This window comes from Fusarium oxysporum, chromosome VIII, assembly GCF_013085055.1.
Source record: "Fusarium oxysporum Fo47 chromosome VIII, complete sequence".
In the NCBI taxonomy this organism is placed as follows: Eukaryota; Fungi; Ascomycota; class Sordariomycetes; order Hypocreales; family Nectriaceae; genus Fusarium; species Fusarium oxysporum.
Window position 1 is genome coordinate 2,809,005 of NC_072847.1, and position 13,552 is coordinate 2,822,556.

General features: G+C 49.5%; 4 protein-coding genes across 4 annotated transcripts; 3 read left to right on the forward strand and 1 right to left on the reverse strand.

Moving 5' to 3' along the window:
• Nucleotides 1–32: 32 nt before the first annotated feature.
• Nucleotides 33–2,369, forward strand: FOBCDRAFT_252469 (nucleoporin protein Ndc1-Nup; the record flags this gene model as incomplete). The annotated part of the gene is made up of 4 exons (XM_031187893.3): nt 33–49; nt 207–424; nt 481–1,289; nt 1,341–2,369. The coding sequence occupies 4 exons, from the start codon at nt 33–35 to the stop codon at nt 2,253–2,255; spliced, it is 1,959 nt and encodes a 652-aa protein (XP_031035158.3). The 3' UTR covers nt 2,256–2,369.
• A 160-nt stretch (nt 2,370–2,529) lies between these two features.
• Nucleotides 2,530–4,240, forward strand: FOBCDRAFT_230119 (uncharacterized protein). Its single transcript, XM_031187892.3, has one exon. The coding sequence runs from the start codon at nt 2,779–2,781 to the stop codon at nt 4,057–4,059; it is 1,281 nt and encodes a 426-aa protein (XP_031035157.2). The 5' UTR covers nt 2,530–2,778; the 3' UTR covers nt 4,060–4,240.
• Nucleotides 4,241–4,389: 149 nt separating this feature from the next.
• Nucleotides 4,390–5,212, forward strand: FOBCDRAFT_230120 (uncharacterized protein). The gene has a single exon (XM_031187891.3). It carries the CDS (start codon nt 4,533–4,535, stop codon nt 5,151–5,153), a length of 621 nt encoding a protein of 206 aa, XP_031035156.2. The 5' UTR covers nt 4,390–4,532; the 3' UTR covers nt 5,154–5,212.
• Nucleotides 5,213–5,241: 29 nt separating this feature from the next.
• On the reverse strand, nt 5,242–8,103 carry FOBCDRAFT_188367 (HSF-type DNA-binding-domain-containing protein). Its single transcript, XM_054706563.2, has 5 exons — nt 7,288–8,103; nt 7,138–7,236; nt 7,015–7,082; nt 6,541–6,957; nt 5,242–6,491 (listed from the first exon to the last, which is right to left on the reverse strand). The coding sequence occupies exons 1-5, from the start codon at nt 7,653–7,655 to the stop codon at nt 5,683–5,685; spliced, it is 1,761 nt and encodes a 586-aa protein (XP_054562538.1). The 5' UTR covers nt 7,656–8,103; the 3' UTR covers nt 5,242–5,682.
• Nucleotides 8,104–13,552: the final 5,449 nt, after the last annotated feature.

Sequence of the window (13,552 nt, forward strand, 5' to 3'; positions counted from 1 at the left end):
TTACAGCGCCCTGCAAACATACGTAATTCGATATGCGTCTCAGTCTAAGGTAGGTAGCCAACCAGAGCGGGGCCGGACCTGGTGCTATCAGCACGTGATAGATAATGACGGAGCTTGGACCTTAGCGTTTCTGCGAGCGGGTCGTTGCTTCTTGGAGATTTTTGTTATTTACTTGGGGTGCTTGAGCTTAGAGCTTCCATTGTTAGTCTCTCTTTGAATCAACCCACGACATCATCGCCCAACAACGTCTCGAGCTCTTCTTTATCCCGGGGATGCGCTGTCAAGATGGCGCCTACCACGGTTAGAAAAGCGCCTTACAAGGACTTTCTGCAGCCTGCTCTTCACAGACGATTCACTTCTACGGCGACTGTTTTGCTGCTTGTGTCCTATTTGCTAGCGGTCGTCCTGGACGGCTGGAAATCTTGTAAGTCGAATTCATTTGAGTTTTCATTTGCGCCAACACTAAATCTCATTGTTTAGACTTTTGGTCTTGGTTTCCCATTGGCCCTGTCGGCGTACGAACCGCCTTCATCTTCACATGTGGCCTTGCGATCGTCGTTCTCCGAATAGCAAACTACCACGTTGGCCTACGAACCACTGGCCCCGGCTTCCAGACCCTCCGCAACACCATTACCCAGCTTCAGACATACGAGACCTTGTTTTGGTATGGCTTCTCCAGCCTGTTGTTCAGCCATGTGTTCCTATGGGCAATGCCTAAGCCGGCAAACCTCTCTTGGATCACTTACTTCAGCGGTGACCGTGCGAGACTGAACGAGAGGCCGCTCTTCTTGCTTGCGTATATGGTCTCGTGTGCCATTACGCAAACCTTCAACCATTACCGAAAGGACACCGATCGTCTGGTCCTCGCATCGTCAAAGGGCAAGAACGAGAAGCAGCCTGACGCGTTGAAGCTGCTAATTACTGCAGTCCCAGCAACATTTGGCGCTTCTCTTTCCGGCGCTGCAAGTGCACTGCCTGTCGCCTTGATTCTATACTACGCTATACTGCGATCTTTCATCTGGGGATGGGCGCTTATGTTCTTGCGCATCTTCTATAACCTGCCAAAGACCAACATGCTACCGCCTAGTTGGCCGAGTGATCTTTGGCTTCTGTTCAGATGTATTGAGGCTGGAACTTTCGTGCATCTGATCTGGAATATTGGTAACTTTGCTTTCTCGAAATTCATGGTCAAGGAACCCCTGAAGAACGGCAAGCCTCTTACCTCTGAATCCAAGGACCCCAATGGCAGTCTTTTGAACGGTCTCAAGAGCAAGAAACTCTCTATTAAGGTGAGATTTGTCACACACGCGCTTTTAGCGGTCATTCCTAATCGTATCTAGGCATTCGCGATGTGGGAGCTTGCAATCATTGCGCACGGTTTTGAGACCCGTCGACAGGCTATCTACGAAGACATCGATCGTAAGGATGGACCTATGTGGTCCCAGGTTTACGCCATCTGTATGGAAGTGGTTAAGTCCATCGAGACGCGAATTGATACCTACGGCAAAGTTCCCGATGCACCGCCCGCTGCGCCTGCCCCGGAACCCAAGCAGCGAGTATCTGCTCCTCTTCGCGACGATCCCATCTTTAACAGCCGAGGGGCTTCCAAGACGATGCTAAATGAGGTTGAGAAGCGATTAGGACAGGTCGCACGATCCCCTGGCGAGTCTCCTGTGTCCAAGTTGAGCCCCATCGCGAAGAAGACATGGAAAGAGGCCAAGGACCGGGTCTTGACGAAGGAGCAGCAGGAACTTGTTGCTCCCGATCACATAAAGAGCCAGTTTGAAAACTGGACTCTCCAAATGATGGAGGTAGACGCTGTGGCTGCCCTTTTCCAGCAAGATTTCCGAACCCAATTTGCTGCTGCGGTGCTGGGCACCCCATACGCTGAGCCTACGCTTTGCATCAACGCGATCAACGTGCTTCACCATCTCTCAGTGCACAGCTTGGCAGAAGACCAGTTTGGCAACGTGCATAGAGATGTGCCAAGCATTATCCGAACTTTCACATCTGTTATCAAGAAACTGGAGGCCTTCCGCCTGCAGTTCCCATTGCACTGGACTGATGTATCGGGCAAGAGGATCAGCCCCGAGGTGGAAGAAGTTGTGGACGCTTTGAAGACTGCTCTGCAACAAGTGCTGGCCAAGTTCGAGCCTTATAGCAGCGACCTTAGACTGACGCTGACTGATATTCGCTTGGCCAAGGAGGCTTCTGCGACTGCAAAGAAGTCTGAGATGGCAGAAGTGGCGCGATAGGTTAAAGGATGTAAAACACAGGCATATCGGATAGGATATTAATGTATTATGATACCACTGTAACAATTTGGAACACGAGAAAAGTAATTGAGCAACTATTCATAGTATGTATTACAGGAGCTTCACATGTTGAAGGAAGCTAATGCAGTGCAATTAAAGATAGTGGGGCCGCAGTGGTACCGTATCAACACACAGTACCCGTTCTCAGAACGTACTGTAGCCCCAAGGGTCCTCACCAACAGCCAACCTCTTTCTGTCCAACTCTGGTTACATCAATCGCATCATCACCAAATAGGTCCGCCTTTTGGACATGCCATTCTCAGCCCAACCCCCTCAACAACTACAGTGACACCACTTACTCACTGTAGTATCTTCATTCACTCGTTCAACTTCTTCTTTAACCTAGTCATGTCCCACTCTGCATCCCTTTTCTTATTATACTCACGATCCCGGTCATAACGGCCTTTGATTGCATCGCAGCGCATTCGCAACTGCGGCTTTCTTGTGCCCATGGACTAGGAATATGGCGCCTCCCGTTTCTCATCGACGGCTTGTCGCCGCTATCGTCTACCGAACTCTCTACCTTCTTCTCTACGTCTGTCTTCTAGGACTGCTAATAGCTACCCCTGCCGACGCCATTCATCGCTCGTTCCAAAATCGACAGCTCTACAACATCTGGATCGTGATCGCCGCCTACGTTCTCGCCATTGTCATCATTTCCTTCGTCTTTATCACCCGTCTATATATCAACAAGACCGATCTTGGGTCGATACCGAAAGGATGGGTACCAATCGAGAAGGGGGACCTTCGCTCGACTGTCTATAAAGTAATTGCACTGGGCCTTGGGCGAAGTGCATCGATCGCATACGAATCGCGCCCCAGGCTTCAAACAGACAACACGGCACCGGATGATGAAACTGTCGAAACAAGGGTTAAGCTGGGTTTTGATGGTCCTAGTGGTCCGGCGGAGGAATTGGTGGTGGTGATCCCGCGTAAACAGCCTGTTTGGGGAGATATTGAACATTATGGATGGTCCTCACCCAACGCTCCGGATTTACCGAACCTCGAGTACACCACTGTCTTCTCTGAATTACCAAATTTGATCGAGGGCAAAGCTTTGACTCTTGCGCCTCCTGACCCGACCTCCGATACGAACCCGCCTTTGCTAGATCCAGACGCAGTAGCTCTTCTGCAGCGAACCGCCAACATGAGTCTGCGCGATTACATAGTTCACCTGGCTGATTTGGGGGTGATCGAGATGGATTCAACCACTGTCGAATTTCTCTCACACTACGAATACGCACGCTTCTCGAATCGACCAATTTCCAATGCTCAGTTTAAGGAGCTTATGCATCTTTTTGCCGAGATTCTTCGCGCCATGGAACCCCTGGATCCAGATATTCTAGACGAGCAAGACAATACATCTTCACCCTCTACCGATGGCGATGACGATGCTAGATCAAGGCTGGGCACGTCTCGCAGTAATTTGGCTCCCTCAGACGCTAGCATCAGTAGCTCTACTCGGATACGGCGCCAGCCATCCACGAATACCTGGAACGTTTATGAGACTGCTCCTAACAGCGTGAGGAGCGGATTTACAGGGCCAGGGTCCATATCACGAAGACTTAGCAATAATAGTCTTGCGAGAAGTCGGCGTCATTACCCCATGAGCCAACCATCAACCTCCAGCCTTCGATCCAAGTCATCAGCTAGCTCAGGGTCTGTTATTCGACTTGCGACACGGCACGACTCAACAGACTTACCTTACGTTCTCAGCTTGAGAGATACGACGGCTAGCTACTAATGACTTGTTTTGGGGGCGCGGCGATTGGTATGGCTCTTTATGTTTACGAATTTATGACCAAAAGTATTATAACAGATTATAGGATAGAGATTGTGTAATTTCCTAATTTTAGTCAATTCTAGTATATATCTTCTAAACTCGTCATATAAGATAGTAAATTTTTCAAATATTTGTTCTTCAATTCACGTATGTTACTATATGAACTCTCATGTCACTGTTCATGTCATCGTTGCAGAAGTCGAAGCTCTGATCGGGGACAGCAGTGATAAGATAAGCATGCGCATTTTTGTCGCATGTGAAATTATCCTGCCAGATACTCTCCACCCAACCCAAACACCACCAATCCTGGTCAACTGTAGCAACAATAAATAACCTCTCGCGACGTCCCTAATTACCTCGAGGGACTTTTCTACGCGGCCTTCTTCAGATTGCGCACATCAGCATTACCACAACTCATCGCGACAAAACACACAATGGCACCCGAACCTCCTCCACCTTTCCCAGTCGCAACAAACCGCGATGCAATCGCAAACACACTTTCACTCCTCCTCGCCTCCAGGACATCCATCGGGAAATCTATGCCCCTTAGTCGTGATTTACCGCGCAAGCGACGCACTCTACCAGACGACAACGATGACGATCTTACCCGTGGCGCACGACCAAACGAAGGATTAGGCTATGTTCCTGAGAAGAAAGATGTTCAGAAGTTTGCAAACTCAAAAGAGGAGAAGATGTTAAGGGGCAGATTGAACAAAGATGCCAAGGGCAATCTCAAGAAGAAGGTTGAGGAGAGTGAGAGTGAGGATGAAGCTGGACGAAGTGCGCTAGGGAAAAGAAAGAGGCCTCGGAAGGAGAAGGAGATTGAACCGGGGCCGGAGTCTGAGAATCAGACTGCTCCTGTTACACCTGAGGATAAGGAGGAGAACGAAAACGGGGAAGAGGCCGAGGTGGATGTGAATATGAAAGACGCTGCAACACAGGATGAACCTAGTTTGGGCGATGGGCAGACAGAAAAGAAGCGGAAGAAGAAGAACAAGAAAAAGAAGAAGCAAAAGACAGCAAATGCGGTGGCAGAGGTAGAGGCAGAGGCATAAGAACATTTATATCAGTTTTACATCAAGATACCCACCCAATAGACATAAACTTGACAACATCATATCGCAGAAAAGGAAGACCACAAGATCAAATTTAACTTGCTTAGAATAGTATTGTCTTCTGATGGTATATACATGCACCAACCATGCAACTCCTCCCAAGAATACAACTTCCATCTCTTAGGTGTGCCGAAATCTGCCCCCTTCCTTTCGGCGAGGACTAATGATTTTCATGGGATTAAACAAAATGCCCGCCATGGTATCCTGCTATGCTTTGCGCTCGTAATGAAGAAAGCCTCCGTGACCGTATTCTAGCCAGCTATCCGATGTCCTATACTCCAAATAGGCGTCTCTTCGCCATCAAAGTCCAAGTATGTTTATGGCCTAATGTAATGCCGATGAAGGGAAAGTAAGTATCCATGTACAGAGCCCGTGTATGCGTATGTACATATATATGATGTGTTGAAAGTTGGTCATCCATAGTTTGGGTTTCAATGTTCCACAGTAAAATCAGGGTTAAATGTGTGATTTACTGCATTCGCTTTCGCTTCCTGTCGTCGTCACCTCGGGGGTCCTCATCCTCGTCTGACCGCTCGGCAGTGTCACTGGGGTTGAGAATATGAGCCATGCTCCCCCTGCGAGTAGGGGGAGCTGAGTGATCTTTCACGGCAAGGTTCTTGTTCTCACGGCCAGCAGATCCCCATGACCAACCACCAAAAGTGTCAGAGCCACCGCCAGCGCCATTTGCAAATGGAGGTGGAGGCGTTGTTGGGCGTGAGTGAGGGTGTGTTTGGGACGCAGCTTGCAACGAGTATGTTGAGAATGAGTCTCTGATCCGTTGGTCTTCTGGGGCTACACGGCTAGGCGAGGGGGGCCATGCTCCAGAGGGTGCGCCAGTGCTGAAGGGAGAGGGAGCTGGTTGCCAACCATGGGCTCGAATGTCGGCTGCAGTGTGACGACGGGCCAGACTGCCGGGGCCAGGAACAGTCTCAACATTGGATAGAGGATGAGGAGCAGGAGGAGGCGGAGGCGGTCCTGTACGCAACGGGGACGACTGCGTAGTACTGCTTCCGCTGATGGATCCATATGGCCTGCGAGTGCTGCTAGATAGGTTGGAAGGAACTGGTGGTTTATAAAAGTTCTGGCCGCGTGCGGGGGGTACGCCTAGAGCAGGGCCTCGTCTCTGGTCGTCCTGGGCAAGCTGTCTGGGTGATACTGGGGCGTTCTCGACATTCGCAAAATACTGTTGTCGGCCAGTATAAGGTGCCTCCTGCGGTGGTTCGTCGAGTGTCCGAAGTACTTCAGCCTGCCTTTGCATTTCGCCTTGTAGAGTAATGACTAAAGTCAACGTTAGCTATCGTTCGCGCTTTCGTATAGTAATACACACCTTCACGAGAGAGAGGGCTCTCAGCCGGAACAAGAGACAGCATAGTTCTTGAAAGCTCCTGATTGAAGTGAAGAAGTCGATTCACAGTGTCCATTGCGGCTTGGCTCTTGACATGCATATAATGAGCTGCCTCTTCGCTCCTCTGCAGGCGATTGCCCAAGTCGAAGAGCGTATGCTCAATATTGAGTAGTCGAGCATCAGCGCTGTCTGGCGGGATAGGTACGGGCTCGGCTGGAGTGCCTGGCTGGGATGCTGCAGGTTTGGTATAGTTGCTCTCGCGGTGCACCAAAGCATGTCGACTGGCTCGGCGCTTGATCTCACGTAGACCTACTAGGTCGCCACGCTTGAAGTTGCCGTTGCCATGCTTGAATTCCCAGAGCGTTGTATCAGGGTTTCCAGTGTGAAAAACATCGCGTTCTTTGCGCAAGTTAGCCAATGCGATTACTCGCAAGTCGTGTATGCTCTAGTACTCACCCTTGTGAAAACCGTACATGTTCAGCTGTCTCACGAATGATGAGATATTGGTATGTTTGAAATATTGGCTAGAAGGCATTAGTCGAGTGCAAAGTAGCCAGCTTAGGGATGTGTTAGACGCACGAGAGAACTTTTGAAAAGTCGGCCGAGGGCGACATGACGAAGCTTTCAGCGCTCGCAGACCATGAAATCAAGTGTTGGATGTTGGGATCTTCCAGCATGCTGTCGCTATGTTAGCAAGCTATCGTGAAAAGCTTGGCGGCGCGGTCTCACTTGTAGAGCTTATGAATGAAGGCCGTCTGTACGATTTTAGGCTGGTGTACAGCAGCAGCAGCCGGCGGGGGAGCAGGCATGCTATTGGAATTATTGGCATTATTGTTTGCGACATTGTTGGAATCGGGAGCGGGAGAGTTCTTGGGTCGATCGTTGGATTTGCCGTTGGCATCGGAATCGGAGTTGTTGTTGCCAGTAGAAGATGGCGCAGGTGATGTGATCTCCATGGGATCGCCGTTGCTTGGAGGAGACATCTTGATCGTGGGAGTTGGTATAGGAATAATGCGAGCACCCATTGACTCGCTATGGGGAATTGGATTCGAATGTGGGAAGGTCTCAGTCCTGACGGCCATGTGCGCTGTAGCCATGATGATTAGTCGACAAGAAGGGTCATGTATGTACAGACGAGCCGGGATCAGGGTCGACAGTGCTTGCTATCTCTTGAAGAAACAGAAGATGCAAGGAGAAGCGAACGACAAGCGAGGACGGAAGGAAACGGGGTGGTTAAAGGATGGAGTACATAAGGTAGATGTAGGCAAGAAAAGTAAAGTAGGTAGGAGGGTGAACACAAGGCCGGCCGATGGGGGTGTGAAGAAATGAGGGTGTGTAGCGGCTGAACTTTGAGACGACAACGCAGGAAAGGAAAAGAGTAAGGTGAGGTGAGGTAAGGTAAAGCTTTGTAAAGGGAAGACAGAGACGGTATCGCGGATGCGAGACTGTGGATCACAAGCCGAGAGACAACGGGGGAGGAGGCGATGGAGAGTGGTAGCGGAGTCGGGATCGGAGCCGGTCTTTAAAGAGATATGTATGTACCATACTGTGCATGAGACAAGCACTTGCGACGTGATGCGATACAATGCGATCAATGGGCGCGGAATGGACTGTGCAGAGTGAAGTCTTTAAAAAGCTTACCTCATTCTCAGGGCGCAGAAACGAGTCAGTGGGTTGATGTCGCGCAGCGCAGCTCAACTCAGCTCAAGTCTGTTCAAGCGCTTCCCGGCGTTGGTAGGCGAAATGCGCAGTGTCGCCTCGCTTGGAAAAGAGAAAGGTGACAGGAGAAGACTGGCTGGTGAACGAACGACAGAATGGGATGTGGTAATAGCCCAGACAAGAACGGCGATTTGCAGCTGGGCCCGCCAGGTTCTTCTTGGTCGTTGGTTGAATTAGACTGGCCAAGACCACAAGCTCTCAAACCCCAAGCCAAGTGCTTTAGGGAGGTCGGTCACTAAGGTTAGTGTTGGTTTTAGGTGACACCCTGGTTAGGATAGTTGCTGCTGATCAGCCTCGCATAGGGGCCTTTTCAGGGCTCACGTCCACCTTCTAGAAGGCGGGGGGGGGGGGGAAGGCGAGATTTGTCGCTGAGTCTATCTTGGCACCTCGGCCAGATGATAGGTTGCTCGGACAAAGGGCAAAACCACCGCAGAGACGTAAAGATAGACGAAACACTGGACAGATCCTTGATAGCGTTCGATACAGCTCGGCGATGCCGCGATGATCAAACGATTCGGCTGTCTTAATGAACAAGTCTTAGTTAGGTTTGGTTCAACCCTGGAGTCGAAGCTGTCCCGTCCAGTAATGCGCAACCGACGAATCGTCAGGGTTGCTGCTAGCAATGACACCTACGTGGGAACAAGCGGGGAGAGCTTTCAGTTCAGGACAGGGCCGAAAAAAAGATTGGCGAGTGGCGGTCGAAGTAGGTAAAGGGCTGAGCGCCAGAAAACAGCTTCTGTGCACTGTGAAAGAACAGACGGGAATGTACCTGCTGATAGGTAGTGAAAGTGGTTGCACGAGAGGTAGGGAGCAAAGACGCTCTAGCTAAACCCGAGTCAATGGTTATGTGTAAGGATAGGAAAGTTGCAAGGTACTGTTGATAGAAGGTCTCGAAAAAGACAGAAAGAAAGACAGGAGGAGAGGAGAGAAAGAAGCCCGGCAAGCTGCTGGCAGGACTGATTTCTTTTTCTGGAACTGCAAGGAATCCGATACGATCAATATCAACTGGATCCATGCGCCGGGGTTGGAAATTTGGGGGCATAGCTAGCAAGGAGTCCATGGAGATAGAATGGGGATGGGGATGACACTCATGGCTACCTACGGAGGAGAGCAGGCTAGCCCAGCTGAGATCCAATCGAAAGCAATGAGTTGAGTCTCCAAGAGAAGCCCACCCACACCAACTCCAGCCTCTGGCCTTCTGGGCACCCCCTCACCCGCATGAGCGTACATCGATTGTTGCACCCTTTCCTTCAGACCCTTATACTCACTCCAGATGTCCCACGCCCAGGAACGGACTTTGTAAAGTTCGGCAGCTTGTTTTCTAATGCTATCACCGTTTGGAACAAATTTTAACTGCAGTGACAAGCTGAAAGACAGACGTCTCACTTCTGCCAAATGCAGCCATCCGTGGTTCTGGATCACTGCCCAAAGTAATGGCATAGTTCATCATGGCCCCATCATTGGAATGAAGTTCCAGCGCCCAGGCTGAGGGAACTCATCAATCGTCTCAGTGCAACAACCAAGACTTTGACATGTCTAGTAGATGGAACAATGGTAGAAGCCAGTATAGCGCCGCCAAGATCAGCACCCGCTTGCACAGTCCCCGAAATCTAGTGGCGGCTTCAGAGACAGATCTGGGATAAAGAACCCGTCAGAGAAAGTTGCTTCAAACGGTACCGGAAATGGTAAGAAAAAGCTTACATAAAGAAGGACCCGGAACATTCAACATCCTTTCCACGACGCCATGCCGCTTCTCTCATACATGGTGTGGCAGCCTGGCGTCTGGAAACGCCGGGAGGCAAAGTGCGATGTGTGGCGCCCAGCCTCGATGACCCGAAGAGGGTGTCTCAAGGGGCATCGACAATACCAGAAAAGAAAGAAAGAGAAAATTCAGGTATGTTGCAGCAGTCAATAATGGCCTAGACCATTTTTTCTGTATCGGTAGATGCACCAGTGGATGCAGTGAGTGTGCGTGTGGAAATGTTGAAGAAGATTATAAGGCGTGGCTCGTGACTGGGTACTATATTGATCGTCCCCATCAAAAGCTCAAAAGGTTTTCCTTTGTCTGTGCCTGAATCCGAGAGCCTCGTGGTCAAAAACCATAGAAAAAGCCTCAACGTTGCTGCATATGATGGGTCTCTGAGGGTCGATCATTTAGTCGGAAGCAAAGCCGCGTTGCGAAATCGGAAAGGTGGTGCATGATCGTTGCCCATGTCATAAGAAGCAATAGCTCTGATGGTTTCTGACAATGAACCAATACCAACATGTGGAAGACATCAATCGTCATTGGACATACAGAATACTCTTCTCTGGGTGTAATGAACCGCTAGTCTTCATCATAATCCGTAATTACGGGATACAAGAAGCAGTAAGGAGTATCATCATCTCAGGTCAATCTTTGCTCGGACCCTCTGCTAGTTCTTAAGCATGGCAGGGTTCCGCATGTGGTACCACGGTGAGGGTGATCTTGCAGCCCTTGATAGAAGGCCTCTCCAGGATCGTGAGATAGTGCATCGAAGAGACGAGATGGCGGGCGGGTTCTAGCAGTGAACCGGTTGGGTAAATGGGGAATGGATCTGAATCAACATGGACGGCCCGGATGACCCTGGCTCAACAAGTCTCCCTGGTGGTCGACCCTTGTCCAGCTGGGTACAGTTTCCGCAAATGGTAACCGAAGAGTTTGTGTTGGTGATTGAACGAATGAAAGGGGTTCTAATAATTGTGCATGTTGTATTAGAGCCTCTCTGATGAATAGCCTCTACGAATGAATATCTTGGTGGTGTGCTTTGATTCGACTTTGACTTTGACCTTAATGCAGGCACAGACAGATGCTGTTAGATGTGGTCACATGATTCTCGTCCTTCATTCGACATTACTATTATGCTCCTTCCCTTTCGTCGGGCTATGTGAGGTTCTTTTGTTCCTCTTGGCTTTATCATTGGAAGGTGCTAAACACTGGCTTCACTGAAAGTCCTTAAAGCAGTCTCTGATTTCCTAGCTGGGCAGGAGACAGGTGCACTTTCTCTCCCAAAGTTCCCCAACCTATCAGATGCAAGACCTCTGTGTGCTCCGTGCTTTCCTGCCCGTGGTCCGGCTTCTCCTCCGTGGCCCGTCGCCCGTGCGGCCGTGCCCCGTGCTTCCTTCCCGTTCTAAGGTACTTGGTTGCTTCTTAACGCTAATGTCAACTCAACCTTCATGTCCATTCAAAGACGAGAGCGTGAGCTTACATCTCCACTTCCACTCCTCATCCGCAATGAAACATGCAAAGTTTACGAAGATACCAGTTCAGCATCCAATCTCCTATATTCGACCCGACTCTTTAAAGTGAGGCGTTCAGGACTGATTCAAGCCCACAGAGTCAGAAATTACCTAGAGAAACTAACCCTGCAGACAGCTTGTCGAAGTTATGACGATCCGCGAGCCACTTCAACTGTGATCAGGGGCCTTAGCTCTTTCCGCTAGTCGAACCTTGGCGATGGCGTCTGTTGGTCTCAACAACCAAATCTATGGCTGCATCTCGGACAACTTCCCCTAGCTAATATCCAGGCCAGGACCAGACGAAAAAACACAAGCCAGGGGATCAAAGCGGGATCCAAAAAGCAAACTACCACGTTCTCTGTCAACGGCCAACAGAGACCGGCCGTTGCCCACAGCGTCAGGAACCTGGAACCTTGTCGTTTGACGGGTTCTAAGCTTGATTCTAAAACGGGCATTCAAAATTTCTTCGCATGTTCTCTCGAGGTTCCTTGAGTGTTCTCAGAATGACGCCTGATAAGTGGATTTTAATCCTCTCTTCTTGAAATAGGCTCACCAACGTTCCACAACTTGCTAAGCATGGGCAAACACCAGCAACACTCTAAGCACATCGCAATCGTTTATACCGTGTTCTAGATCATCCCGATTCAATCAGTTTCTCGTGTAACAGCTCCACAGATCCAACAGGTTGGCATTTAAGTTTGTTGTCTGATGGGGCACATGGGTCTTTGCGAATATCATCGACCGGCTTTTGAACAAATGCCGTCAATGCATCAGCTTTCCCCGCAACAGGTATGTAGCATCATCAACGGTTGAACATAACCGAGCTGGCGGTTTGCGAGATGATGATGACTCGTTCCCATTCAATACTTACTATAGTATGCTGTTCAGTCCCGAAAACATTCCCGCCTCAGGCCCATGATCTCTAGCTCCGGTGATAGCGAGAGCCAGTGACAACCACGGAATGAAGAATTTTCAGCTTCAAAGCGAAACCGACTCTGTGAACTCCAACTCCGGCTGATGTCTTGATTATAGGGGACCAAATATTCTGTGTTTACCAGTACAGATCAAGCTTTGATAGGCTGTTTATCCCCGTTTCGTGTACGAATGTCATTTGTCTCCGACCGAGTTGAATTTGATCGACAGCATTTTGACCTTATTTCCAAAGGTTAACAGTCTACAGGGTTCACTGCAGGCAGCTATTGAGTTAAAAGTCACAGGCTCTTGACTCATGTAAACTGTACACGCCCCCGACTTTACAATATGTTCAGATATCATCAACCAATCAATGCCAGTACGGCTCTCAACCTCGTGCATCTGCTTCAATGTTGAGCTTCATGACATTAGCAACTTTGAAGAACCAACAACTCAACAACGTCACCCTGTCCATTTTCAAATTTTCAATAATACAGATTTTGGATAATCGTGGGAGCGTTCCACAACAGGCCCGGCGTAAGTTAGGTAAAGTGTACCAAATGGCAACACCACTGCATTCAAGGCCTCCATCTCAAAGCCACAAGCCCCCACGGCGAGCAAACCACGGCTCGAACCTGACTTCAGACAATTTAAGATTTGACGCCGGTTCGCCACCAGCTTCAGCCAGTGAACCCAAAAACTCACCACAGACCACCATCCCGAAAAGAGTGGGATGCCAAGCCTCGGACCGATGAATTGGGTCCTTTTAACAGCATTTTTAGAATGCATGTCCCCTGTGTCAGAGGAGGAGCTCATAAGGCTTCTACTGCAAGGAGTTGTCATAGGGCCGACTTCAACTGCAACCCGATAATGTTCGGTCTCTCATGATCTGTTCAGGCAGAGCTCGGAACCGACAGACTATGTACGTAGTACAGTACTGTAATTACCCAGTTGGAGGATCGAAATGCAGTTCTAGCATTTTACCTTGATAGATATTGGGGCACAGGAACTACGCGGGCCACTTGCACTGAATTTTCTGTCAGTTGCTCTCACAATAGCATATATTGCTATTTGATGAGACATATTGAACTAATGAGAATGCAGG

Bases quoted from the DNA above. Each gene is read 5' to 3' on its own strand.
- FOBCDRAFT_230119 (XM_031187892.3), top strand. From the start codon at position 2,779: ATGGCGCCTCCCGTTTCTCATCGACGGCTTGTCGCCGCTATCGTCTAC.
- FOBCDRAFT_230120 (XM_031187891.3), top strand. From the start codon at position 4,533: ATGGCACCCGAACCTCCTCCACCTTTCCCAGTCGCAACAAACCGCGAT.
- FOBCDRAFT_188367 (XM_054706563.2), bottom strand. From the start codon at position 7,655: ATGGCTACAGCGCACATGGCCGTCAGGACTGAGACCTTCCCACATTCG. The intron at 7,083-7,137 runs GTGCGTCTAACA...AATGCCTTCTAG, and splicing joins GACTTTTCAAAAGTTCTCTC to CCAATATTTCAAACATACCA. The intron at 6,958-7,014 runs GTGAGTACTAGA...ACTTGCGCAAAG, and splicing joins CATGTACGGTTTTCACAAGG to AACGCGATGTTTTTCACACT.